The sequence below is a fragment of the Cornus florida genome, unplaced genomic scaffold (assembly GCF_030987335.1).
Source record: "Cornus florida cultivar Cherokee Brave unplaced genomic scaffold, ASM3098733v1 CherokeeBrave_3.0.0_Hap2_Chr07, whole genome shotgun sequence".
Taxonomy (NCBI): domain Eukaryota; kingdom Viridiplantae; phylum Streptophyta; class Magnoliopsida; order Cornales; family Cornaceae; genus Cornus; species Cornus florida.
In genome coordinates this window covers 25,255,189-25,282,669 of record NW_026775577.1, presented here as the reverse complement: position 1 = coordinate 25,282,669, position 27,481 = coordinate 25,255,189, and the positions used below count along the sequence as shown (strand labels likewise).

Sequence of the window (27,481 nt, the reverse complement as noted above, 5' to 3'; positions counted from 1 at the left end):
TAATGCAAGGGCATTTTCATCTTTTCACTTTACCATCCGGGTTTGTGGTTGGGTCCAGTTACATTTCCTACATTTTAATTTATGTGGTGATGTAGCATTTGTATGGTGCAATTGTGTATTTGTGGTGTAATTAGAGACAAAAAATAAAGAGAAAAGGAAAATAATTTCAAGTGGGGCCCACCACTAACTTATTTGGCCAAGAAATCTTCTTTTCTTTCTCATTTTCTTTCTCTTTCCCGTATGCTCTCTCTCCCTCTCGGTTCCTTCTCTTTTTCTTTCATTTTGGAGACAAAAACTTTGAGGTTTGATTACTCAATCATCTTTCATCGGATTTAGGAACCGTTTGAGGCGAAACGAAGCTTGTAGCGAGCTCTACGCATCCATACTATCAATTTCCAGATTTGAGTCTTCCTTGGAGCTCGAATTTGGAGGACCTATTCTAGGGATTTCGGCTTGGATTGTGAGGTAGGGACATCTTAAGCCATGGAATCTTGCTCTATAATGAATCATGCTCCTCTATGTGTGTTATAGCATGTTTAATTGTTGTTGATTTTGATTAAAATGATATAATTGACAACATGATAGTTATGTAAATGTGTATAACATGGTTGAATGAAAAGTATGTCTATGTGATGGTTCTTTACATTTTTTTTTTTTTTGAGGTTACTAACATGCTATAATGATGCCATGAGAACATGCTTATTTATTATTGTGCTAAGTTCTCATTTGTCATTATATTGAGATCATGACATGAGCCTACATCTCATTGGGTTGCATAAAAAAGGGAAGTGGTTGTCTTGAAATGAAAATGGGGATTTGGGAATGAATGTTTTGGAAAAAAAATTGGTTTTGACAAACCCGGTCGCTGCGGGGTTACCAACGGGCCGGAGGTTAATGTAGCCTAGGGAGGACTAGGGAGAGTACCCTAGCGTGGTTGAGCTATTCGGGCCCCTCGACGACGCCACGGGGTCACCAAGGGCCTAGGGACAGTAGCCAATCATCCTCTCGTCGCGGCGGGGTTACCAATGGGGGTTACATTAACTTTGAACGTGATGGTTTTGAGAATGAAAACGGGGAGTGACTTTAGCATGCATTGCATCTCACTCCATTTGCATTTGTGTGTGATTGAATTTGACTTATACTTGTAATTATTTTTCCCCTTCAATGCATGTCCCCAATCTCCCATTGGCCTATGCTTTATTTGGATTCACTAGGACACAAGAATTGTGTCTTAAGTGTCACCTGCTGAGCTATATGCTCACCCCTATATCTATATATATTTTTTTCAGGTCTTGGAAAGGAACTGGTGGATGACAACCCACCTCAAGCTTGAACGGCATTAGAAGTTCACTTTTGTATCTTTGTATATTCCCCATTATTTTGTAAAACACTAGAAGTGCAAAGATGTATAATTATTTTGTGGAACTTTGTCATGTAATATAACTAAAGAATTGATGATGTTTTGGATGGGGATTTGATAGTATGCAACTTGTTGATGAATGGATGGATAATCCTAGTTTGAAGCATTGTCTAGATTAGTTGGTTGTATCATTATCTTTTGTTGCCGTGAATTCGGAATTTGAGCCATGACAGGTTAAAAATGCAATTAAACAGGTTGTGATAGGCCTATTTTTAGGGGAGGTCATGCCGATTTTTTTTTTTTTTGTTTATAAAGTATTAGTTTTGAGTCGTTACATAATTTAAATAAATCAACATCCTACACATAAACACACCAAGACACAAACAAAGGCAACAAACTTAATATAAAATGGCTAATCACCAGGTGCATGAAAATGACTTGCATACACATAGCATAGCAAGTAATTAAAACGTGAGAGCAGAAACAGCGGCAAGGTTTCTTCTCTCCTATATAAGTATATTCTCCAAAATTATTTATATATACAAAAATCTTTAAAAAGCCTTTTTTTTTTTTTTCCTTTTCTTTTTCTTTTTTTCTTTTTTCTTTTTAAGGTCACAACCACTAGATGCAACCTTAAGTCATATGGTTAGGAGATAATTATCATGTCTACATGCTATTTGTCTAGAAAAAGAATCCATTTGATTAAAGATCCTACACATACTTATAAAATGTTGGCACTCTGAAAACACCCATTGCATTGTGTAGTTAAAGACATCAAGAGAGAGTACATAGAGGGGCAAAGAAAATTAAGAAAAAAAGGAAAAAAGACTATGTCCGCATTTGTAAATAAGTTAAAAAACCAAAGAAAATTAAGAAAAAAAGGAACATCAAGAAGTGCAACAATAGAACGAACATGAAACATGCACTTCATAGCTCCAATGTTGTGATCTATCCTCTCCAAAAGAGCAGCTTGAGTATTCTAAGTCCCGGTAGGGACAATATTGTAGGCGTGTGCGAGTTTGCTTGAACTTTCAAAAATTAAAAATAAAAATCTCGTAACATTTACTAGGGAAGAAAAGAATAAAGAAAAGACAAACCTAATCTTTGACATTACTTTTGAAGCCATGATCCCACATGCATATCAGGCCAAGCATTTACCCTTGCACCAAACAATGACCCCTTAAAGGTCACATAACAAGGCCTACAAAATTAGAAGTTCTTTAGACATTTGCTCACATCAGTCAATTTGGGGAGCCCCTTAACAACTTAGTAGTATTTAATCAATCATATTTTCTGAAAATACAACAACGTATTAATTCGGATGGTATGATCTCTCCTCTTTACAAACAAATTATTGGAGTCCTGCGAAGACAATACTATGCTTGTGTGTCTGCTAGAACTTTCAAAAAAATAAATTAAAAATAAAATTGTCTGAAAATTTAACTAAACAGAGAAATTAGAGAAACAACATGAGTAACTTTGCTTAATTATGAGAAACACTAGATATAAAGGAAAAGGGAGAATAAGAAAAAGCCCCCGGGGGCTTGGCAGTGATGGTAGGGGCTCGGGGCTGGCACCCAATCGGCCAGTGTTCGACTCCTACCAAGCCTTTTAATTTCTCCGGTATATTCTTGGGGCGAGACTTTGCACCCCCAGGTTTGTAACCTGAGGTGGGTCCCAAAAGGGTCCTGCCTAGGTGAGTTCCTGGTACTAATAAAAAAAATAAAAATAAAAATAAGATAATGGGAAAAAAGAAAAGTCGAACTGAAATACCTAAAGTGTCCCCTGCAAATTCAATTCAGATCCCTATTGCCACCATTTATGGACATTGGTCGAAGAATTCAAAATAGTCAGGCATCTTGATTATGCAAAAAGAGTAGAGAATCAGTCAACTTATCTAGAAAAAGTAGTTACTCACTTTCTCATTAATAGAATTTTAAACAAAAAAAATGCATATTGAAAGACACGAGGAAGAGACAATATGATGGCTTTAGAAAAACATTTCAAATTAAAGAAAGGGGTCGGCGGGCTCCATAGATACTCAGCATGATGAAAATTAAGAGTACAAAATTGATGCAGAACTAAGCGGAGATGGATTCTTGGGAGTAGTTGGATCGTCAAAAAAAAAATACCAAACTTCGAATGTTATATATATAATGGGTTTAAAAACATAAAAAATAGTTACCAAATGGGCTATTACCCGGCTGGTACAAACCCATTCCCCAAACAGGAGGTCCAAAGTTCGAGCTTAGTTGAGACATGGGTGTTGTGTTATAGTTTTGTCTTAGGTTAGATCCGAAAAGGGTAACTATTATAAATGTGAATTGGGCGTTAATGGTATTCAGAGTCAAACTAAGTTCTTAATCTGTTATCAAGCCAAACATCCCGTCAAAAGATATCTGGCCCCCCATCCGAGTAAGCAGGGTGGCCAATAAATTCAAATCGTGAAGCACCCAATCTTTTACATTAGGTTTGGGAATAACCTTTTCATTTTTATTTATTTATTTTTTTTTTTTCAGAACAACCTTTTCATTAATAAGTAACAATTTGAGTTTTCTCTTCTGCAACCTAATTGATTGTATGGTTGAAAGATCTTTTATAGTTGTTGCTTCGGCTTTTATCAATGATGGCTTATTCTTTCATACCTTCTATGAATAAAACATATTTTCATCAACACTTTAGTTAGGAGCTGTTTAAAGGAATTGTAATTTCAATCTCTTATCCTTAAATCTCAACCAAAAACCAATTTTTTGTGAAAATTTTCTGGAAGGATCAATATCAGTAAAAGACCACAAGTGGGCCACATAATTAAGGAACACACTTTATGTCCCTAAACCAAAGGCCGAGTTTGGTAGGTAAGAATGGAATAGAATGGATATTCATTTCAATTATTTATTTATTTGATATAAAATTTAAAGTGGGAATGACAATTCTTAAAGAAATTCATTCAATGGAATGATCATTCTATTTTCAAGTAAAACTTCAAAAAAAATAATTTTTTTTTTAAACCCATCACATTCCAAGTCCAAAAGCCATCCGCCAGTGCCACTACTACAACTATCTGCCGATGCCACTGCCTTCCACCACCACCCACACCTTCCATCACTACCATTACTTTTCACCAACGCTGCCGCCACCTCCATCGCCTTCCACCACCACCACTTAGAATGGTTATAATTATCATTTCATTCTTACATCATTTCATATTTACAACCAAACAATAGGATAAAAATGATCATTACATTCCATTTTCAGTCTTATTCCATTCCCATTTCATTTCATTCTTGCGTATCAAACTAAGTCTAAGAATCCATATCCATCTAAACTAAGAACCTGGATACTTTCATGTGCGGAGGGAATCCGATGCCTCTCTTGTGCATTAAAATAGTGTCACTTTGGTGCATAGCGCACAGCTCCAACACGGGGCTCTATGCCTATGCACTGAAAAGACACCGTTTCAATGCACAAGAGGGGATATTGATTCCTCAACAGAAACAGAAAGTAAAAGTCTAACTAGCACAATTCACAATCCAACTGGTGGAGCAGCTGGCAAGGCTGGCAGTCGATTAATTAATGTAATAATTTTAAGTAAAATTTCTCCAATTTCAAATACAAAAAATCAATCCGATAATCTCAAACATAACTTTAAGGTATTTGAACAAATTTCAGTGACTGTAAGTTACATTTGTTTGTCGTGCATGTTCTTGTAGAGGATGACTGACGAACTGAACTTTGAACATGGTCAGTAGTTTAAGGCCAAGATCAACCACATTTTCATAGTCTGACAATTTTGAATTTAAATCTACCCAACAAAGTGGTAACAAAAATATTTCTATCCTTGTGAGGCGCACTACTCTGCTACAATTAATATATACTTGCTCATAACAAGCATTTCTTCTTTATTATTAGTCGTTTCACTACTCTGCTACAATTAATATATACTTGCTCATAACAAGCATTTCTTCTTTATTATTAGTTGTTTCAGTAAGTTACAATACCCTCATGTTACTGCATTTGATAAATGAACACTTGAGGTGGTGGTCAAATCACTTGAAGTTGCAAATGCTAAATAAATTCCATCAATGTAGGTATATAATCATCAAAATCAATGCCTAAATTTTTTTTTTTTTTTGGTTTCGAAAAATCAATACCTACATTTGAGATATACAAGACAGGAGTAGATATTAGATGCACCAATCATATTATGTCATTGACATGTTCACGACACCTATCGAAACAAATGTTATATTCTAAGTAACATCAATAACCTGTTATTCCCTACTCACCCAATATCTTCTGTTGACAAAGCGAATCACACATGATCCCAACACGAGATCTGCATCGAACTCTGTGCCTGCAACTAATCCCTCCGAACAGGTGTCTGAAACCAAAACGAAAAGAGGGAGTGGTCAACCCCACAGTCCTCTGTCTATTTTGATTTGGAGTCTTTTGACTCATAGTATTATGTTTCTGTTTTGAATTTGTAATTAAAAGAAATTTAGTTCAAAATTTTAACTATATTTCTTCCCATCCTAAATTCGAGTCACAAGTGCTTCCAGAATCATTGCTCTCTTTCCACTATCAATTAATTGTACCATGATCTACTAGGTGCAACATCAGTTCTCAAATCTGATGGTGTTGGCAGTCAACACAATCTAAATACATGCGTGTATATATCTATAAAATAGAACATTGCTTAAAAAAAATAATAAATAAATAAAATGAATCTGCTCCCAACATAGCTTAATATTATTCTCTCATAAATTCAAGAGAGATCAAAGTACAAACATGTTTCTAGAGGGGGTTGATGATTCACTGACAGAAACATAGAATATAATTTGATAATAACATCCTTAATATTAATTAACAGAGATTCTAGCAGCAGAAGTACTCAAAGCAGCTATCTGTGCAGTCATAGCAGCAAGAACAACTGCAACCCAAAAAAACCAGAATCCAACAAAAACATTAATTACATCAATAGATATATATATATATATATATATATATATGAAGAAATTTAAAAAAAAAAACAGAGTATATATAAAGAGGGGATTGAAATATTAATTTACCACTCGTCTACGGCTTTGTCCTGTTCATCTTCTGTCTGGTATGTTTTCTCTATGGATTGGGAAGGAGGGGGTTCCAATTCCATTTCTTTCTCTCTCTAAAAACTCTCTCTCTAGAAGGGATTTTGGATGGATGTTTGGGGGCACTGAAAGTGAGGGAATGGAGGAGGAGGATAATGATGTTGATGTCACGTGATTGGCGTTTTGGGGTTGTTTGGCTTGACTCCGAAAAAGATACGAAAATTAGTAAACTTTTTTAACTTTCCATTCCAACTTATTATTCTTTCTCTGTTTAGCTTTGATAAAAAATATTCACGTTTTAGACTTTGCTTTGGCCACATAATTATGGATTAACATGTAAGGACGACGTCGTTCCTGAAAATAAGTCGTCCCAACCAGTCAATGCTTTTCACCACATTCCGGAGCTCTCGTCTCGAAGCTTTTGTTTTACTATTATTGTTTCAACTTCACCAGATGCGTCTTTCACCTAATACTATTTTTCTCCCATCAATTTTTTATTTTATTTCATTTATTTATCATTAGGAGAATTAAGGGTGACCACGAATTGAATTAGGTATCCCTCTTAATTCCATCCGCTCCCAAACCCATATGGCACTTAGCTTGTAGAGACAATTAGATTGGCCAAAGTGGAAGAGAAGGAAATGGTCTAATGAATTAGACAAATTTTAATCTGTCATCTTATCCCACGGATCGGATCTGCCATCTTATCCCACGGATCGGATCATATCCGTGTAATAACGGGTCGAGTATAAATTACCCATTTATATTTTTATAATTAATACTCCCTCCATCTGTTATACTTTCCTTTTTGTTCTGTTCCAAAATAATTGTCGATTTTCCTTTTTCAAAATTTCACATCTTTCCATATATGTTCTTGAAGTTTAAAATTTCAAACTTGAATATTCAAAACTAAAAAGAAGAAGTTAGTAACTTTTCAAGAAACAATGCATGTCCCCTTAGAAATTATTACTCTCCAAAAGCAATACTTAAATTGGGACTAAGGGAGTATTATTTATTATTTATTTATCTTTTAACCATACCCAATAGATAAAATTTTAATTTATTAATATTAATTCATATATTTAAATAATTATTAATTAATACATCCTTAGAGTTCATTAAATTATCATTAACTAATTAAATTAACTAATATATTCTTTGAATATATATATATATATATATATATTTTACGAATCGGACTCTCGGATCGAATTTTTAACAGCTTAATCTGTGAGTTACGGATTCAATTTTTTTGAATCCGTCACCGATCAGTGATTGTAGTAATTCAATCCGATCTGCACGGATCGGATTGGATTCACAGATTATTTGTTCACCCTATTTAAGTCTATCAAAATACTTTTTTTCCTTTTTTTTTTTTTATCAAAAGAATTCACTCAAGAAACAACATGAACACTAACGGGGCCGACCTTGAGATTTTCAAAATTTGAGATGCCCTCGGCGAATTTTCAAATGCGAGACCCTTTATATATAAGGTTTCACACGAGTAAAAAATTTATATGCGTACGAAATTTACATTAAAATCAGACGATATGAACATAAAATCTATTCACGTTCAAAACACATAAAGCAAAAATCATTTTTGGTGCTTTATAAAGAGCAAAATCCAATTTATATTAAAAAATTTAAAAATATTCAATACAACTTGGTCACAAAAATATCAAAATTCAACTTCATATCAAAGTAAATATAACTGTCTTATTGAGATGCAAAATTATAAATTAAAGTACTCCAATCATTGTCATGCCTCCAAGGCATAACGGCATTAGCAGGGATTCGAAAGGTAAATCATTGATGTCTTGCTTCACTAGATTATGTTTCTTTTTTACTTTTTGAATGTTACAAATTTAAATATGTTTTCAAAATAAATGTTAATTAATGCTATAAAGAGGTCACTTTATTGTGATAAGAACGGTGAGCTCTCTGCCCCTGCTCCCCTCCTTTGGGATTGTTTGGGCCGAAGGCCTTTCTGTATTTTGTTTTCTTCTCTTTTGTAATAGCTTCACTTTTCGAATAAAAAATAAATAAATAAATAAACAAACCGGTGAGCTCTCATTTTATATTATTGGTTTGAATAATTCGTTGAATTGATTGATTTATTAAATAATTAATTTAACTTTTCACTAATTTCAAAAAATTATCTTTTATCAGCGTTCTTTGTTTTTAGAATTTGGCATTATGCAAGAAAAATTATTTGGTGGTATGGTATCATGTGATATCAGCTAATCGAACCACCAAATGATTCCAGAATATAAATATTTTTTACATACAATCGAGACTCTCTTCGGCTGATACTTTAAAATTATAGTATTGTAAAATAAGAAATGATGCATTAATTAGTTTAGATTACTTTTTAAAAAAAAAAATTCTTCGGCTCTAAATTTAACAATACACAGCAGTATACCACTATTGGTAGTTTGGAATGCGGTATATTTTAGGTTTGGTCAATACCAAAATAACAGTTTTGTATTACCAATTTAGTAAAAACTGATATGTTATGAATTATTCCAAACCAATATCAGCCGAATTTGAAGACCAAATATCAAAAAAATAATATTATAATACATTCCAAATAGGCCATATATCATTCATTTCCGTTTGTTTGGACTACATCCGTCCCACAAAAAGTGTCTTACCTTTCTATTTTTGGTTATCCCAATTTAAAATCCAATGTACTATCTTTTTAATATTTCTAAGTTACCCTAATTACCTTGAAGTCATAAAAGCAATTAAAGTTATGCAGAACCATCATAGAAGGGTATATTTAAAAGTTCATTACCTACCATTATAACAAAAAAATATATTAAAAATTACACCGTTAAAAGGTTAAGTTTCCCAATAGACTCGATCTCAACTTCGATCAAGACCTTTGCCAAATACCAAAAAATAAAAAATATATATATTTTACTTAAAAAAAGAATATTTTCCCAGAAATTTGTTTTACATAATTTGGTAAATTTAACCATTAGCAGTGGGGTATACAAACAATGGGTTCAATTTTTTATACTTATGAAAGGTGCAATCTAGCTCAGGACCTTCAAATTGCATTATTCCTGGTTCGTTGTACCATCCAATACGCAACTCTTTTTCAAGTCCGATACGTGACTCGTATCTGTTAATTTACACCGACTTTGTCCGCAACCATGACCAATATTGCGAACCATTGCATCAAGTATTATACAAAACTGAAACTTACAACTGATAACTAAAATCAAGCTGCCACATTGAGTCCCTCTGTAAATTGAAAGGAAAATCACTGACGGATAACTGGATAAATTCAATTTTCTGATATCTACAATTCCCCATTCCTACATGCCTGTGATTGCATTCTGAATACAAATGCTTCAAGAACTTCTGTAATTTCCAAAGCTCTAATTTGGTGAATAATATACAAAGAAAAAACAAAAAACCAAAAACAAGAAAAAACTGCTTCTAGATTCCCAGTTCAAGGATATTTTGCAGAACAAAGAACCCTCACATCTTCAACAATAAAGGTGAGACGGAGAACCTATTGCTGCAACTGCCTATGGCTGCAACGATTTGTGGCACATTTCATGAATCGAACCACCTTATCAGAAAGCCATATCACTTTCGACAAGTTGTCACAATAAATGGTTCTTTGTCGCACTCTGTTTGATAGAGCTGGGAGCATTTGCAGAAGGCCTAGTATGATAAATGCTGAGACCCAAGTGAGGCGGGGATGGACTACGAAGGGCCTCGAGAGTAGTGTGAGGAGACTGATGTGGAGCCACTGTCAAGTCGGGAGTTTCATGGTGAGATCATTGGCCAGCCACACTGGAGAAACAGAACTATGGATGATGCTGGAGAAGGCAGTCATGCAAGAGTAAAGAATTATCTATTTGCAATAATGAGTGGTACACAAGTTGGAAAGGGAGAAAGGAGTAAATGCAGAAAGAAACTCTTACTTTGTTCCCAGGATTTCCGTTTATGGAAAGTGTCGGAGATACTGGCACCTGATCAAGTTTATGATTAGAATGCTCTTGTGGAGTATGTGTTTGATCCTGTTAAAAGTTATATGTTATAGTACAAATTCGCTATACTTTAGCCCAAAAAAAGGAAAAGAAAAAGAAAAAAAGAAATCAATGCACTATGCCAATACTATAACTTACCCTCAATTTCATCCCACTAAGAGCCTGGGTGAAAGATGGAATATCAACCTGGGTGAAAGATGGATCAAGCTGCTGTGAATTTTTTAGGAATCGATGTTCTAGTAGCATGCTAGCTGAAGGTCTCTCTGCCGGATTTCTACAAAAACAACAACGTAAAAAATCCTTGCCCTCGGACGACAACGTTTGAGGTATGGTTGGGGTTTCTCTCGTAACCTTGAACATGGCTGCAGCCTGCATTAAAGAAGGATATGTAACCATCTTAGCAGATAAACAGAGAATAAATTAATATGTTAATAAATGAGTCCAACCAGATTCGACCTTCACCATATTAAGTTCCACCAGAGCAGTAAAAATATTGTTAGATGCAAAAGCAAAAAGTCGGGTATAAATTATGATGCACCACCACATATAGCATAACGAGGCAAAAGGAAGATTTGCTGGCACACAACCAAACTTCAAGTCTTAGTTGCAGACAGACTACATGACATGCTAACATATCCAATGAAACTCATATAGGCCACACATGAATTGCTGCATGAGTTTGTACTCTTGCTTTATTGGGTCTTTAGTGAAAGTAAATCCAAGAAATGCTATGGAGAAACCCGGTTAGGCTATTACTGTTGCGCGAGTAGCGAGAGAGATGAGGGGAGCGGGAAATATACCTTGAAGATGATAAATAATTCTAGACTAGTTCAAAGTGATGGACAATGACTTTTTTCAGACTTGTCACTTTCAAGAAATCAACAAGATATCCATAATATCATTAACTAACTGTGATCCTCATCGAACAGCAAAGATTGATTTCTATTTCGGATTTGTTATCTTCTGAAATAAACAAAACCTAAGTTTTACTAGATGTCCTATGGAAGGAACAATCTCCAGCAAATCAAGTTCTAATTCCTTCACTGTTTCACTTTGGTTTAATACCTCTACAGTTATACAGTATAATGGAAATTTTACGTCTAACAATATTCATTCTTTACATCACAGCATTAAGTACTTTTCAAAATCTTTCCCCTTTGTTTCTTTTATTCCTACTCGTTTTCTATGGTATCCAGACTTCTGCTTCTAGTATCACTGCAGTTTGGTTGGCGTATTTTTAACCTCATCAGGCTTTGGTCTTCTTGGATGTTTTGTATCCAAGCGTCTTAATCTGCCACATCTTTCCTATTCTGATGGTTTAATGTGATCGATCACTTTTCCTACCTGCTTCAAGACTGTTTCATGTGATTCCATTGTTTCTATACATATATATTTTTTTTGCACAGGGTGGCATGCAGACCTGACCAATGGTTGACGTCAAAAGTCCCATCTAATCAGGCTCTCACACCGATTTCTGCCCATTTCTCTCCCCTTCGTATTGGTATAGTAATTCAAAATAGAGAAATACGAAAGTTAATAAATGTAAGTAGTCAAACAGGAAATAACAGTACTGAATCATATGGATTATAATAATAATTATTGTTATAATTAGAAATAGAATAAGTTCAGTTGAATAATTTGGAATATCAGGACACAATCCACTAAAGCTATGAAAAAGTATACAAATTATTAAAAACAATTGACTGGTCTATGAATAGGGTGTAGTGGATAAAGGAATGGTAATGATCTAGACAAGGTAGTAGTATGATATGCATAAATGAAACAATTAGAGGGGATTTAAATGACAAAGGTTAGACAACAATCTTGACAAAGGTGAATAATGATGCTGAATAATGTAACCGGTCAAGAAAAAAAGAAAAAAAAAAATTGATTCTTAATAATAGAATGTGTGAGAACATCATGTTGGCAAATTCCGTAACAAAAGTTGAAGTTTGCAATTTTTAGTTTTATTTATTATTTTTCAAAGTTGGTTTGGTTAGTTAGAAGTAGAACTTAATTTGATCGAGACTCTGAAGACAAAATATTTGGAGATCAAAAGGGGTAAAAAAGTAAACTCAACTTTTGGATTACTAGCTCGCCTAATTGGGCTCCTAATCATGCACCAGGCACAATGCATGCATGTTCCGATTCATTTGAAAGATGCCTTGAATGCATTAAATTGTTGTTAATGAATAAAAATTCTCCCATAGCCTCCAACTCTAAAGCCTCCCTCCTATAGACCGGAATTAGTGAGATACCAACAAAAAGGTAAATGATTTTCCAAAAGAATTTAGTTCATGAACTTTGTCAATTATTCTGCTTATTCTCTTATATGCATCCTGCATCATTAGACTAACATTGCTCGAACTTGCTGAGCACATCACTTGAAGGGTACTCGAAGGAGTTTTGTTCTGTTTTTTTTTTTTTTCGGATACGTAAGGGTACTCAAAGGAGTCTGACTCGTCGAACTTGTCTTGGATAGATTTATCGGACCATAACTTATTTAGAATCTTACAAAAATCAGTGTTAATATACACACATATATATATATATATAATATATTGGAATGTTATGTGTGTTAATTAGTTTTATTTTCCTATATCATATATGACTCCTGAATTTACACATATTGAATATTGGGTTATAGTTAGTCTAGTAAATTACACGGAAAAACAAAGGATTAGGAGCGACTAGTCAAGGAGATCAAAGCACGGGTGAAGAGCAGATTGCATAAGGAGTAAATTCATTAACTGGTAGCAGGAGAGCTCAGTGGAGTATCTGACATGAGTCTGAGAATGGATTTTTCTGTCTGGATTAGATCCTATGGTCAGACCTCGTTCGGATATTTCACATAAAAATCGTGTTTATGTGTGATTGCTTGGTTATTTTATTTTTGCTCCTAATAGTTAAAATATTTATAGTACTGTGTTTGAACTATAATTGCTAGAACTAAAAGACAGTTATTGTTAGTCAAAAATTGAACAAGATCTATTCATCCCCCCTAATCTATATCTATTTCGGATACTCTGGCACATCAAATTCATGGGTAGCAGTCCTAATCTCAATTGGTATTAAGCAAATCAATTGTGGAATGTGGATCCCTCAGATCTTATTAAGACAAGATAGTGATGCTGAACAATCACATTCGCCAAGATGTAGGTCACGTGACCACCTTTCTAAATGGGGGTGCCCCAGACAACTCATCTTGTCATTTCATTCCCGTTAGGCCGAAGTGTTTGGCGTTTCCTTCTCTGCACCCGCTCACGCTAAAGGAATATATTTCTAGCTTGAGCAAAGGATGATGTTGTTAAAGCAAGATAAGAATTTCGAGTCAGGAAATCAAAGATTTTTTTAATGGATATGCTAGGGTGTGCGGTCGATGCATTGGGCCTATTTTCTTGCAAAACAGTTGGTAGATATTGTGACACCCAACTATGGCAAGGCCGAAAATATGATAGTGGCATTTGAATCTCGCTTTTTTGCTTTAATCATTTGAAAAGGTTCCAAAAGCAATTTAAGTAGGAGAATAAGTCATCTATTGTCCTAAGTTCCCTCCTTTTGGCATGGCTGGGGGTTAGTCAAATAATCTTTCTTCTTTCTGAGACGTCAAATTTCTCGATGACAAGCAACTCTGTGCTTCGGGCTAGTAGCTTATGAGTTTAATGCCTCTTATTTCCAATGTAATCATAAAAGGCTCATTTCATCCTACTTCTATTGATCGGTGTACTAGCATGTGCACTAGAACGGACAGATTGGGTGGAGACAGTTATTGCATATCTCTTTTAACCAATGTACTGTTCCTGACTCTGCTCAGATGAAGCCTTCAGAAGACTTCTTCCGAATGGCATAATTGTCCAAAAGTCAATGTGGCAGTTTTCGCCATTGCTTACTTCTTTCATCAAAGGAGAGCAGCTAGCAGCAGGGGAACACCTTCAAATGGTGTTTGTCCTACAAACCGCGAACGGATTCGCCTTTGGCTTCTGGGCACGTCAGGAGAATAGGACTTTCAGACTTTCATGTCAATATAAAATAAAATAAATTCAGACTTTCATGCATCTTTAACATATCAACTATCAAGTGATTCGATTTTATATACTATTTTTCATATATAATACAAGGTTTTCTTCTTATTATTAATTTTTCCCCTGGAATTGGAAACGTATCATCAGGTTATAAAGCATATTTTCTAAATCATAGAGCACTGAAAAAAGAAAAATACAAAGAACATAAATGGCAGGTAAGATAAAACTTTGGTGTTCTAGTGTAATAAGTGGTCAACCACAAACTTTGGTGTTCTAAAGTGAAAAGGACAGGGAGAAGGCAATCACAACAATTTTGATGATATGAATGTAGATTTTCAAGTGCACTTTTATAAAGTTTGCGTATTGACAGATCCCATATCGTACAGGTCATGATCAATACTGTACATCAACAAAAATTAAATGCTTACCCCTTCATATTCACTCCAAGGAGGTTTCCCGTTCAGCATTTCAATAATAGTACAACCCAAACTCCAAATATCAACAGCTAGAGCAAGATCAGAATTAGCATCTTTCTGTGTCAGAGGCTGCAAGAGCTGCAGGATAAAAAATGATGTCAGTACAATAAGGCAGGGAGATGATCTCACAAAAAATTGATGTCACAGAAAGAATGAACCTCAGGAGCCATCCAGTACGGACTTCCTTTTAAAGAAAGATAAGTTGTTTGTCCGCTAAGCTGCATAGAAAACCAAATTTTTAACTCCCAAACTGAGAAACATCAGATTATGACATAATATGAATCAATACAACGATGTGATGACTGATGACAATGATAAATCACAATTAATGACCAGAACAAATAAATGCAAAAACTGTGAAACAAAGTTAACCATGACTAATTATATGCTACTCCTTATCAGTTTGTTTGCAAATTGCTGATGAGGTGTCAACACATTCGTTCAATTCAGGGCCTTGAGGCTAACTCATCCACTAAATATATAACGAGTGGGTGTCAGATCAGTTATCCCTGCCAACACCAGCAAGGGGTTTGAAGGCAAATATTGGGTGAAATAGAGTCTGGGTATCAAGTATCAAGTCTTCTTGTTGGAAAATATACATATATATAAAAGAAATAGGAAAGGAAAAAGAAAAAAGAATAAAACCAAAAAGAAAAATACTATACCAATCATTACAAGCTTCTTCTCTAACATTCAACACAAACTCCTCCCATTTTATTTTATCATTTTTCATTGAAAATATGACAACCGCTACCCACAGAGCAGGAAATAAAATGTGGGGTTTCCTTACACAGTAGTACTTCCACAAAATCCAAAAGTTCTCTAACAATAACCACAAAATTTCAAAGCTCGAACAATATCATTGCAAATATTGTTAGAGGAAAAGATTTCATCGACTTTCATACCAACAATTTTTACAATCTCATGGGTAAAAAGAAGTAGCAATTAGTAAGAATGAAGTTAAAAATGGGCCAAAATAAGCCTATATATGTAAAACGTTGAAAAAAAAAATGATCTATACAACCTGAGATAGTGAGATCAAAGCTCCTCATCACTCCGCATGAAGTAAAGATCAGGGATCTCTATCAAAAGGGGGACAAATATGGTGCATGATAATAAATATAAAAAATTAAAAAAAATAAATAAAACGAACCATATATGTCAAGCATTTGCACAATTTACATAAAATGAGCGCATGAGCAAGAACCTAATCGTGCGGATGACACAGAACGATCTCAAGATCACTAAAATCCCATCTACTGTGAAGTTTATGACCTAATGTAAGAATATGTAAACTATACTTTGTTCACTGTTCATTTTCAACAAAATATATATACACATATATATCAAGCAAAATAAAGGCAAGTTTCAGTACACCTGTCAAGGGAAACAAGGACTACTACTGTTAGGAATCCTTTATACCAAGGATATGAAATAACTAGCATGCAGTGATTGCCCGTGTATGAGGCATGCTATAGAAGACACCACAATTCTGTTGGATTTATATGCATGGTTTATATGTGGCTTTCTACAATTAAATTTTTTTGTTTTTTTAGAATGTTTTTGCATGTCCAGATGTTGAAAGAGTTCGAAACTCACATGTTTAGCCATCCCAAAGTCAGCAAGCTTGACAACCCCATATGCATCGACAAGCAAATTAGCCCCTTTAATGTCCCTATAAAATGTAACCATTGTTAAACTTGGCCAGCTAGAAATGATACTCTCGTACTGCAGATAGAATATAGAAAATAATATAATACTAAATATCCAAACAGAAGCAACATAGATTGTGTAGGCCTTTTGCCAATAGAATCATTCCATCTGCAGTTAAATATGAAAGAAATTTAACATGCTTCAATGTTATATCCTAATTGCTACTCTAAGGATACGCTAAAATTTATTCATCACATGATCAAAGATGTGTTGTTACCTGTGTATTGTCTTTGTGCTATGCAAGTAAGCCAACCCAGAGAGAATATGGCGAGTGAAATTGCGTATAACAGATTCTGTTATTGCTCCACAATGGTCACGGATGTATTTATTAATAGAACCAGGATGAACATACTCTAGATATATGTGAAATTTGTTCCCAACCTGCATGTACATAAACCACGGGTTTCTAAAAGGACATTGGGAATAAACATAGGTACCATAACATGCAACAGGGAAATTACTCACAATTTCACTGCCATAATACTGCACAATATTTGGATGCTTTAGCTGGCTGAGGAGTTTAATTTCCTGCAAAGTTGGCAAGGAGTAAGACCTACAGAAACTTAATAATAATTAAACCTAAAAAAAGAAAAAAAAAAAATATCTAAATTAGAGTAGATAAATATACATACATTCAGCTGAGAAATCCATGTAACCCAAATTCACATATATTCTCAATGAACTATGGTCAAAGCTACTTCATTATAAGTTCCATATAACAAAAAATTATTCAACCAAATAACTCATATATCGTCAAAGAAAAAGAATAAGCCATTGACACATTTTTTTTTGGCAAGTAGTAGATTTTTTTTTTTTTTTTTTTTTTTTTGCAAGCCACTGACACTAGTTCTGAAAGTGATTTCCACCAATAAATATTTTCTGAAGAGTGGTAATTACCCATCTAAGAGACATACTTAAATTTCTCAAAACAAACACTTATTAAAAGAATTTGGAAGATGGTAAAAAAAAAAAATTCATATCAGTTATTTTAAAGGCAATGTTTTTAATTTCATGCACATAAGCACAGACTTATCTTGAGTACTAACATCATATCCTGAGTGGATTTATCACATACTTGACATAGTAAAAAAATCAGGCATTAAATTCCTCTCAAATCAATCAAAATTGAAGTGACCACAATTTCACATGATCCGTGTCCAAAAATCTTCCTAGTATAAAATTAGAGTAAATTACATTTTACACTGACATCCCCAGAATACGAAACTTGGTAACAGTTACCTCCCTCTCTAAACTGTTAGCATTGCTCAAAGGCAGAAATGATGATGTCATGAGATGGAAAATGTTTACATTCCAATATTACCCTCATTTAACAAGACATTTTTATTAAACAAATATTATATTATCTAAGGGTATATTAGTAATATCATACCTAACATTAACTCCATTAAAGGGACGTCAATGACAGGGGAGGTAAGTGTTATTTTTGAAACCATCAAGGAGGTCCGAGTAATAATTCCAAACCTTAGGAGAGTTCAATCAATATAATTTACCTGTAAATTTATTACAGGTACATGGTATGTGGAACCTTCGTAAATATTAAACATTCATTAAAATACATTCATAGAAATCAAGAAAATGGTTGACCATGTTAGAGAATGTAATATAGATGTATAAAAGATAATGTTACAAATATTGGTATACAACCTGCTGTAATTGCGTTATACACTCTGCAGATTTTGGGTCATCCTGCAATATCTCAACTTCTTTCATTGCACATAAGGCTCCAGTTTCCCTGTTGAAGAAAACAACATTATCACCAGGGGTTGTAGCCAAGTGGTATCTCCTCAAACTCCCAAACTGAGAGGTGAGGGATCAAGTCCCCATAGGAAAGAACTAGCATAAGAAAGATATGGTAGTTTTACACACCTGTTGGTGGCAACATAAACACTTCCAAATGTACCACGCCCAATAGGCTTTCCTTTTTTCCATTGACTTTTCATTGGCTTCAATTCTGGCTTAGCTGTAACTTGGTTAACAGTAACAGGCTGGGAAGGAGTGGCAGCACCTGGAGGAAGAGGTAAGGGGTGGACATGGGCCTGAGCATTACTTTCACGTGGTGCTATCGAGGTCTCAAGTGATAACTTGTTATGTAAAGGTGATGCAGGCCCAGTAGGAGTAGGGCTTCTGGTGGTCCGGCGGGGACTTGCTCTTGGACTGTGGAGAGGTGAATTATCAACACTAAATGCAGTTTTCTCAGGGTACATTTGATTAGGACACCCTAGACCCAGAGTCATATCTAAAGGAGGCATCTCAGGTGCAGACCAGACTTGAATTACTTGGGGAGACATGTGATAATATGAAAAAATATCTCCATTATTTATCTGTGGGCTGAGTGCAGGACTCGAAAAGGGGCTAGTAGGATTACCAATAAAAACAGTAGACAATGAACTGTCTTGATTCCTTCCCAAGACATTCAGTTCTCGAGGAACCTTCCTAGATGACTGAGTTTCAGCATGCTCCGTATTCTTTCTGGTGTCCTGGGAAGCTAACCTACTTAAATTGGACAATATGCAAACATGTAGTAGAGTCAGCATAATGCAGGAAGTACAGGGCATCACAGTGCAAAAACAATTATATGAGAACCTAAGAAAAGCTCAGCAGTAATCCACTTCAACAGTTAGCAGTAATATGGAACCAAGTTTTCCATTTGCTACCTAACCAAATATTTCAAAGAAAGATAAATAAGCACAGAGTTCAAATGAAGTGAATCCGTGAACCTTTTATCCTTAACATAAGGCATAACTTAAGCACCTAATGTACTGAAAATCGAACTTAATTATAGTTTATATAATGATCTAGAAGGCACCATACCAAAGATATAGGTGATCTTTAAACAAAATATAGAAATAGGAAGAATTGTGGAACATGGACCAAATAATTAAAAATAAAAATAAAAATAAACAGTTTGTTACCAAGTCCACTCGGTATTGTGCTATAGATGTATATATGAATCTGCACACAGAAAGCAATTCCAATTCTTTTGCACAGAATGAGATGGTGAAAAGTACTGCATGCCTGGTGTCTCATCTGCTTCTTTGTTGGCGCATAAAATATAAATTTAAAGCAATCTCATCTAAAAAACAAACTGATAAATTTGTCTGAAGATATAAATGATGCATCACAACAGTCAAATAAATGATGCATCACAACAGTCAAATCAGATAATGAAATTGAAGCAGAGACGTAGGAATCGCTTAAATATGCAAACAATTATAGAAAATGAATACATTAACGAAGACTAATAATAGGGCATGTTGATATTCATTCCATAATGTAGAATCAATGACGAAGGTAAGGTAATGTCTTGCAAATACTAAATGAATATCAAATTAACATACACATACATAAACATATTGGAGTCAATTTTGAAAATTTTACCTCTCAGATGCAGCACTCGACGTGACTCCATCTCCGTTCCCCTTCCCGTTCCCGTTACCGGTCAATCCATCAGCTCTTTCTCTCTCCTCCCCGCCTATCGATGGCGCCTCCTTCGGTGAGGGCAAGGGAACATTACCCGTATTTGAATTTAAAGTTGAATTCGAACACGAATTTGAAGTAGAAGGCGTGGAGGCGTCACAGCGTAGCAGCAAGGCCAGTTCCGGGAGGGGCAGGGGCTGCGGAGACGCGGACGACGACCTCCGCGAGGAGTAAAAGTGATGTCTAGTGCTGGGCGAGTGCCAGCGGCGGTCAGCTTCGGCGGTAACGCCGATGTCGTCGTCGGTGAGGTGGCGGAGCTTCCGAGCGCGCGTGAGCCGGCGCTGCGAGGAGCGGAGGATTCTGGAGACTCTGTGGCCGGGGTTATCAGCGGAGTGGTGTTTGGAGGACGATGACCGAGAAAATGCGCTATTCAACCAATGCATTGGAGATTCGGCTAAGATGCATCTTACGGTGGTGATGAATCAGACACCTGTGGTGGTGGTGGTGACGATGAACAGATTTGATAGGGTCCGAGTCAGGCCATCTAAGAACCATTTGATTGGGATTCTACGAGCCATCGTTGATGATGATCAGTCACATTCAGAGGCAAACCCTAGCAATGGAGGAAGAGGAGGGAGTGGTTTCACTTTCTCTCTCCTCTGTAACGCGGTTTTACGACAACAGCGTACTATTAACCGAAACAGGGAGGGAGGGTGTCCCCATCTTGAGGTCAAAATCCTCCTTTCCCTTTGTAATTGTAACAGACCCCTCTCTCTCTCTCTCTCTCCTCTCTCTCTCTCTCTCTCTAGAAATTTTTAACTAAATTGTTTTTTTTTTTTTTAAGTTATTTTTTAACTAAATTGTTTTTTTAAAAGATAATTTATAACTATCTTGTTATTATACAGGGACATTTATCTTTTATATAATTTAATTATGCAAATATTTGGGGATGTGATTGATATTCATGACCCGTGAGTTTAAATAAACAAACAAACCACTTTTGTTAATATAATATTTCTATTTCTATAAAAGTCATTACAGCTAACAATTCAAAACTTTGCTATGATTTTGTTTATCTTAATCTGGATTCGAATTTTTTTTTTTTAAATCTGTATTCAAATTTAAATGATTGTAAAATAAATAAATAAAATGCTACAACGTCTCATATATTCAAGAATAAATAAGATAATATCAATTAAGTTTATTTCATTCGTTGATAATAAAAAAAAAATAGTGCTATTGCGAGAGCGCTCTCGCAAAAAATCTAAAAAGCAACTTATAAATCACATAATTCTTATTGGAAGAAAGAATTATGTAAGTAATTAAGAAAGAATCAAGAATCTTTTTGCCACATTCTCTTTCTTGGTTAATCATTAACCAATAGCTAAAAAAAATATTTAAAAAATAAAATAAAATAAAAAATCTCAAATAATCTCAAATAAAAAACTTACGAGAACCTAGTATGTCAGCGGGCATGCAGGTGGAGAGATTTTTGATTGAAAGACAAATGGTTTAACTATGAGAGAGAGAGACATATTCTTCGATGGTTAATCAAGAGAGAGAGAGACAAATTGATTGAGGATGTTAACCAAGAGAGAAAGAGAGAACATGGAGAGAAGAGAGAGAAAAAAACTTGATTTGTTTCTTTAATTACGGAGGATTTTTTCTTAATTAATTGTCTCTCCCAAATCTTAAAAATAAGAATTGTGTGGCTTATAAACGCGAGCACTTTAAATTTTTTGGGAGAGCGCTCACACAATATCACTATTCTAATAAGAATTGATGAAGATTATTATCATTTTTTTTAAAGTATTTATCCAATTTAAAAATGGATTGTTACATAGAAAATGATTTCTAAGCATTACGGGTTTTCTGTTAAAATGTTTCTTTCTATTTTATAAAGTGGTACTCTGCATTAAAATTTACAGTATAAACTTTTTTTTCTTTTTCTTTTTCTTTTCTTTCACATTGCTCTTTTTAAATGACCAATTAAAGCTGGTTGAAGAAAACAACAGTGAATTGATAATCGTGCTTGGCCAACTCTTCTCATGGTTACTCAATTCTCATTATTATTAGGATTAGAATCCTTGTAAGCGGATCATACTATAACCATGTTGTATCACAAATCTTTTGAAAAGGTAATTTAAACTTCTTTGTGTAATATTCAAGAGTTGCAATATTTTTATTTAATTATTATTTATGACTCACTTCAAGGAGCCTTATGCAATTAATGAAAAAAAAAAAAAAAAAAAAAAAAAAAAAAAAAAAAACAACCTAATGAATTTTGTTCTTCCGACTAACATATTTTGCAAATTGATAGTTTTATGATTTTTTTTTTTTTTTTTTTTTTGGGAATAAATTGTTTGAAATTTAAATTTATTTAGTTTATTATGCCTCAATATTAAAAGATCGTTTTCTGGTAAATAACACATGTATTTAGTACCGATAACATGCCACAAGTCACAGCAATCTTGTAGATTAATTTCTCAAAATTCATATGAATAACACTTTTGTTCTTAAAAAGTGTTACTCTTATTTAAGTGTCATTTTACCATGCTATTTGCAATTTTTGTATTTTAATCAAACTTTGAAACATGACATTTGATAATGACTTCCAAATATAATTAGATTTATTTACCAATTATTATAATATTATAATATATGCAACAGAAAGGGCAGTGGAATGTAACACCTTTTTGTTGTATAAACAAATATATCTTATCCAATACTATAAATTAAGTATTCATAGTTGACTTCCAAGGGATGACTATCAATACACGGGTTTATGGGGTAACTCGTAGTGAACTTCCAAGGGATAACTATCAATACATGGGTTTATGGGGTAAATATTACACTGTCATGGTGTTAAAGTCATGAAATAACAATAAATGAGAGGATTACACAAATTATTTCTTATTCATGAATTTACTTTCTACTTTGGACCACAGGACAATTTATATTACCATAATGACCCAAAACACAACTATTATAACATAAAAGCTTTGAAACATAAAATAAATCTAATATATGCTCACCACGCTCCTACATAATACTAGTAAATATACTAACCTTTAAGAAGTTATCCTGTGGTTCTTCGAATTCTTCTGTTCTGAGGTTAGCAACCACCACTTGGCCGGACTTTCTTCACTGGAGAGTTGTTCTAAACACCCTTTTATCAACACAAATGGCTCACCGAGTTTAACAAACAAGGAATAAAAATTCACAAAATGTAAGAACCAAAAAGAATATTACTTTAAGGTTTTCTATGAAGTATTTGAATGAGTTTATGAAAACACACTAACTTATTCATTGAAAAAAAAATTAGTACATAGTACTTAAACACTCTGAAATATTGCACAAAAGCTTCAAAGATTAACACTACTATACACAAACTTGAAAGAAAGCACTCTTACAATACTCTATCTCACTCTCTGGTTTTCGATGCCTCATACAATGCCTTAAGAGCCTTTTAGTAGACGCCGGACTTGAAAGAGATCTATAATTGAATTTAGATTTGAAATTTGAATCTAACTTATTACAAACTGACACTCTTTCTAGCCTGTGCTTTTTTTGAAGATGTTTTTTTTTTTTTTTCTTTTGGTTGTTTCTTCTTTGGAAGGCATCTGCTACGGTGGAAAGTTGATATGGTGGAAGACAGTTAATACTCCATCATGTTGTCCAGATTCTAGTTTCCAATGTCATCTAACTGGTTATCATCATCCATGACATCAATACCATACTTCATTATTTGATAATCAGTTTCGCTATTCATAATTTCGATTATTTCCTTGGTTTCTTGAGTGGTTATTAACCTTCCTTGCTTAATGGCTTTTGTTAATTCAAATTTTTCTTCATTTTTGAATGCTGATATTTGAATTATTATCCTTTCTCCAAAAAATATGGTGGTCTATTGTTCCCTCGGTGTCCATGATTCTTTGATATTTTTCTAGATCATGGTTATCCCTGTGGCTCGATTTACTCGAATATCACGATCACTCATGTATTCGGGCTTTTTCTTCTTTAACTTGTTCTCATCTATGATATTTTCCAACCATTGTGGTGTTAAATGCAGTCTTATAAGATGAATCGAAGGATAATAATCTATTTCGTCTCATTCTAGTGCTACGGCTATGACCTTAACATGAAGTGGTCATTTTGGTTTGAATTTGTTACAAGCTTCCTGGATGGATGTTGGCATTACCTCTATGTGATATTTTTATAATGAACCGAACCCGTGGGTCCGAATTGCTAACCGGGTCCTTACCCAAACCAGAAAAAACACCCGACGGTAAAACAGTCAACTAAGGTGTGGAAATTAATTATATAACTCTAAATGAGACTAAATAGGTCAACATAAGTCATAAGGGTCATTTGAACCCATGACGCAAAGTTCTGAACATAAGAATGAGGATTTCACACAATTACCCCATTCATTTTTCAAAGAATTCAGGAATAGTTCACACTAAAAAGGTCATAACTCTCTTTACGATTGAGATTTTTGAGTGAAATTAATTTCATTGGAAAGTTGACTCAAAATTCTTGAAATTTGACTCAAGAATGACGCAATTTAGATTTGAAAGAAAGGAGATATGATCATTTGAAATGAGGGTTAAGAAAAAGGGGCAAAGCAGCAAGGGAGCCGGCTCCCATTCTGATAGAGCCGCCTCTTTTTACTGAAGGAGCCGCCTCTTTTTACTGAAGGAGCCGCCTCCATGGTGCATTTTGACGAAAATTGGCTACTGGACTAAAAAGAGCCGACTCCTAATGGGGGAAATTTGGTCACTTCAATGCATTTCAAAGCTAAAATTTCCATCCTTTTAACCCAACATGCATAAATGGTAAAAATAAATAATTTGACAAGCTAACTCATAGAATTCTACAACATGGCGACAAAAAGAAACTTTGATCTCATCATAATTGTCCGATTACAATGTTCATAAACAATATGACTTCAAATTACATCGTTGAAAAGCTACAACCCTAAAAAGAGGGTGAAAATCCTAAAAAGACCCCAAATGGTGGTTCTAAGGGTCTCAAAACCATTTCCACCCGAAGTGGGCACATTGCATTACAAATAAACATGTTGAGTCCAAACTTCACAAAATATACATCTTAATACATCTTTACAAAAATAAAAGGAAGTGTATACATCAAATACAAGAGAAATCTAAGTTCCTTTCAATCCGTTTAAACTTGTAGTGGATTGTCGTCCGCCACTTCTTTCCCAAGTCCTGAAAATGATAATATATATAGGGTGAGCCAGTTACTTAGTAGGAGGTACTTAAGATACATCTCTTGTGACCCTGTGAATCCATATAAATCATAGGAAAGGGAGAGAGCGGTCATGCTAAATTGAAAGGGAAAACATAGCAACAATTCCAACAATAGCGCATCAAAATCCTCATCAAGCCATGCCATGCAATGGTATGCAATTTCGTTCCCTATTTCAAAATCTTTATCCGTCATTATTTCCAACCATTAATGCAACCCGTCCCATGGCAACTCTATGGCGGCACGAAAGAAAGCTAACTATCCCTGACCCATGACAACTCCATGGTGTCATTTGGGGCCAGGTAACTCAACCATGCTAGGGCAGTCTCCCTAGTTCTCTCTAGGCCACATTAACGCTATGGACCTTAGGCAATTCCTAAGCGACCGGGTTTTTGTAAACCTCTTTCAAAACCTTTTTCCTAAAAAACCATTTTCTTTCCTTTTCAAATCACATTTCCCATTTTCTTGCCCAATGTCATACATAAATGTCTCATATATTTTAATGCCGTGCAAATATAGAAATTCATACTCCTTAAGTCAACATTCAACAATATACACACATTACAAAAATTCTAAAATATATCTCGTGCTTTCTAAATCATAGAAATTCAACACTTAGAGCACAATGGGCGTAAAATTATCATCAATTAAACATGTTTAATCATCATATGCCAAATAACACATAGTCACATCTTTTGCACAACATCTAAATAATATTGCATGAAATTTTCACAAATTAAGCATGCTAAACCACAAATTTTAAGGAATTGACTCACAAAGACCAAAGAGATTGTATATTAGAACCCCTACCTCAACTATTTGAAGAAAGCCCCAAAAAGCCCCAAAATTTTGAAATCCCAAGTGTGGCCAAACGGAGATTTGCTCCGATCAAAATGACGGCATCGACGAGCTCTATAACTTTGTCTTAAGCGGCAATATCATGGGAGAGAGATTATGGCTCAAAACTTGAAGAAAAATGAGAAAGAATAGGGAGAGAGAAATTACATGAGAGAGAGAGGAACTGATAGGCTAAATGGCCCTTTGGCCATTAAAAGAAAAAGAATGGTGGTCCCACCACTTAAATAAAAATCTCACTTTTTTCATTTATATATATATATTTATATATATCCAAAAAAAAATCACAACCACACACATACATTTAAACAATTAATTATACTCAAAATAACAATGCATGGAATGCAATGGACCCGTGACACAACAACCCCAATAGTGGGTCCCACCCCGGATTTCTCGGTCTGAAAAGCAAAAAAATACTGAAATGGCAACTAATGCATTCCTAAGAGTCCTAAACTCAAGGGAATGCACCAACCAACTCCCAAACACACCCGACACACCCCATGGTGTCCGGCACGCAGAATGAGAAAAGAAGAAAATACCCTAAAAAATCAAAAAAATAAAAAATCCCAAAAAATAGAAAAATAAAAAATAAGTAACATTACAATCTACCCTCCTTAAAGAGATTTCATCCCCGAAATCTACCTTCCTTGAAGAAGGAGGCCCATAGCCATATATACTCTCGAGAAATACCTCACAAGATCATAAGACTATGGGTCTGCCAACCTTATTGCCTTTAACACTGAACGTCAATAGGCAATCACACACCACCACCACTAAAATGTAATGCTCACTACCCTATGAGGGTACTCATCACTCACAACATCGGAACACAAGATTAACTGGATTCTATATCCGACTCAAAACCGACACCGGTCCACTCAACACTACTAAGCACGGCTTTAGAGCCCGAAAGGAGAATGGTCACAAAACTATTGAATATGACAACATCCAACTAGACCCACCCTTTAAAGGATACACAAAATGCTCGAAAAGAAACCCCCTGTCCATCTCACAATTAAGCTTATCTACATATTCCTGTCAGACCAATCACTCGCTATCTGCTGCATAGCTACACTATCGCATAACCGCACCAGCGACTACTAATCGCACTATACGACAATCCTCATACTAAACAACTGCAAGATGACTAAACAACAGATCTCCCAACGATTATATAATTATGAGTCACCAGAATAATAAAACGTATTATCCTGCACCCAATCCTCAAAACGAGATCTTTAATAAT

At 34.8% G+C, this 27,481-nt stretch overlaps 1 protein-coding gene and 1 long non-coding RNA gene across 4 annotated transcripts; both read right to left on the bottom strand.

The window, feature by feature from the left end:
- Positions 1-6,073: 6,073 nt before the first annotated feature.
- On the bottom strand, positions 6,074-6,678 carry LOC132267596 (uncharacterized). The gene is made up of 2 exons (XR_009469029.1): positions 6,430-6,678; positions 6,074-6,290 (listed from the first exon to the last, which is right to left on the bottom strand). It is a non-coding gene; the product is annotated as an uncharacterized LOC132267596 (long non-coding RNA).
- Positions 6,679-9,702: 3,024 nt separating this feature from the next.
- LOC132266838 (mitogen-activated protein kinase kinase kinase 5-like) lies at positions 9,703-20,848 on the bottom strand. Of its 3 annotated transcripts, none has more exons than XM_059767832.1 (11): positions 20,068-20,848; positions 18,556-19,182; positions 18,334-18,421; positions 17,134-17,196; positions 16,886-17,049; positions 16,555-16,630; positions 15,114-15,173; positions 14,908-15,033; positions 10,596-10,826; positions 10,392-10,487; positions 9,703-10,286 (listed from the first exon to the last, which is right to left on the bottom strand). In XM_059767832.1, exons 1-11 carry the CDS (start codon positions 20,547-20,549, stop codon positions 10,275-10,277), a joined length of 2,025 nt encoding a protein of 674 aa, XP_059623815.1. In that variant the 5' UTR covers positions 20,550-20,848; the 3' UTR covers positions 9,703-10,274. The 3 variants fall into 3 exon arrangements, with proteins under 3 accessions (XP_059623815.1, XP_059623817.1, XP_059623816.1); XM_059767834.1 differs by having other exon boundaries at positions 10,392-10,439; XM_059767833.1 differs by having other exon boundaries at positions 18,556-19,179.
- Positions 20,849-27,481: the final 6,633 nt, after the last annotated feature.

What these genes read in the sequence shown, in the direction of transcription:
- LOC132266838 (XM_059767832.1), bottom strand. Translation starts at nt 20,549, where the DNA reads ATGCATTGGTTGAATAGCGCATTTTCTCGGTCATCGTCCTCCAAACAC. An exon ending in TCGAGTGCTGCATCTGAGAG is followed by an intron (nt 19,183 to 20,067) that starts GTAAAATTTTCA and finishes GTCCAATTTAAG; the next exon opens with TAGGTTAGCTTCCCAGGACA. An exon ending in AGCACAAAGACAATACACAG is followed by an intron (nt 16,631 to 16,885) that starts GTAACAACACAT and finishes TACATTTTATAG; the next exon opens with GGACATTAAAGGGGCTAATT.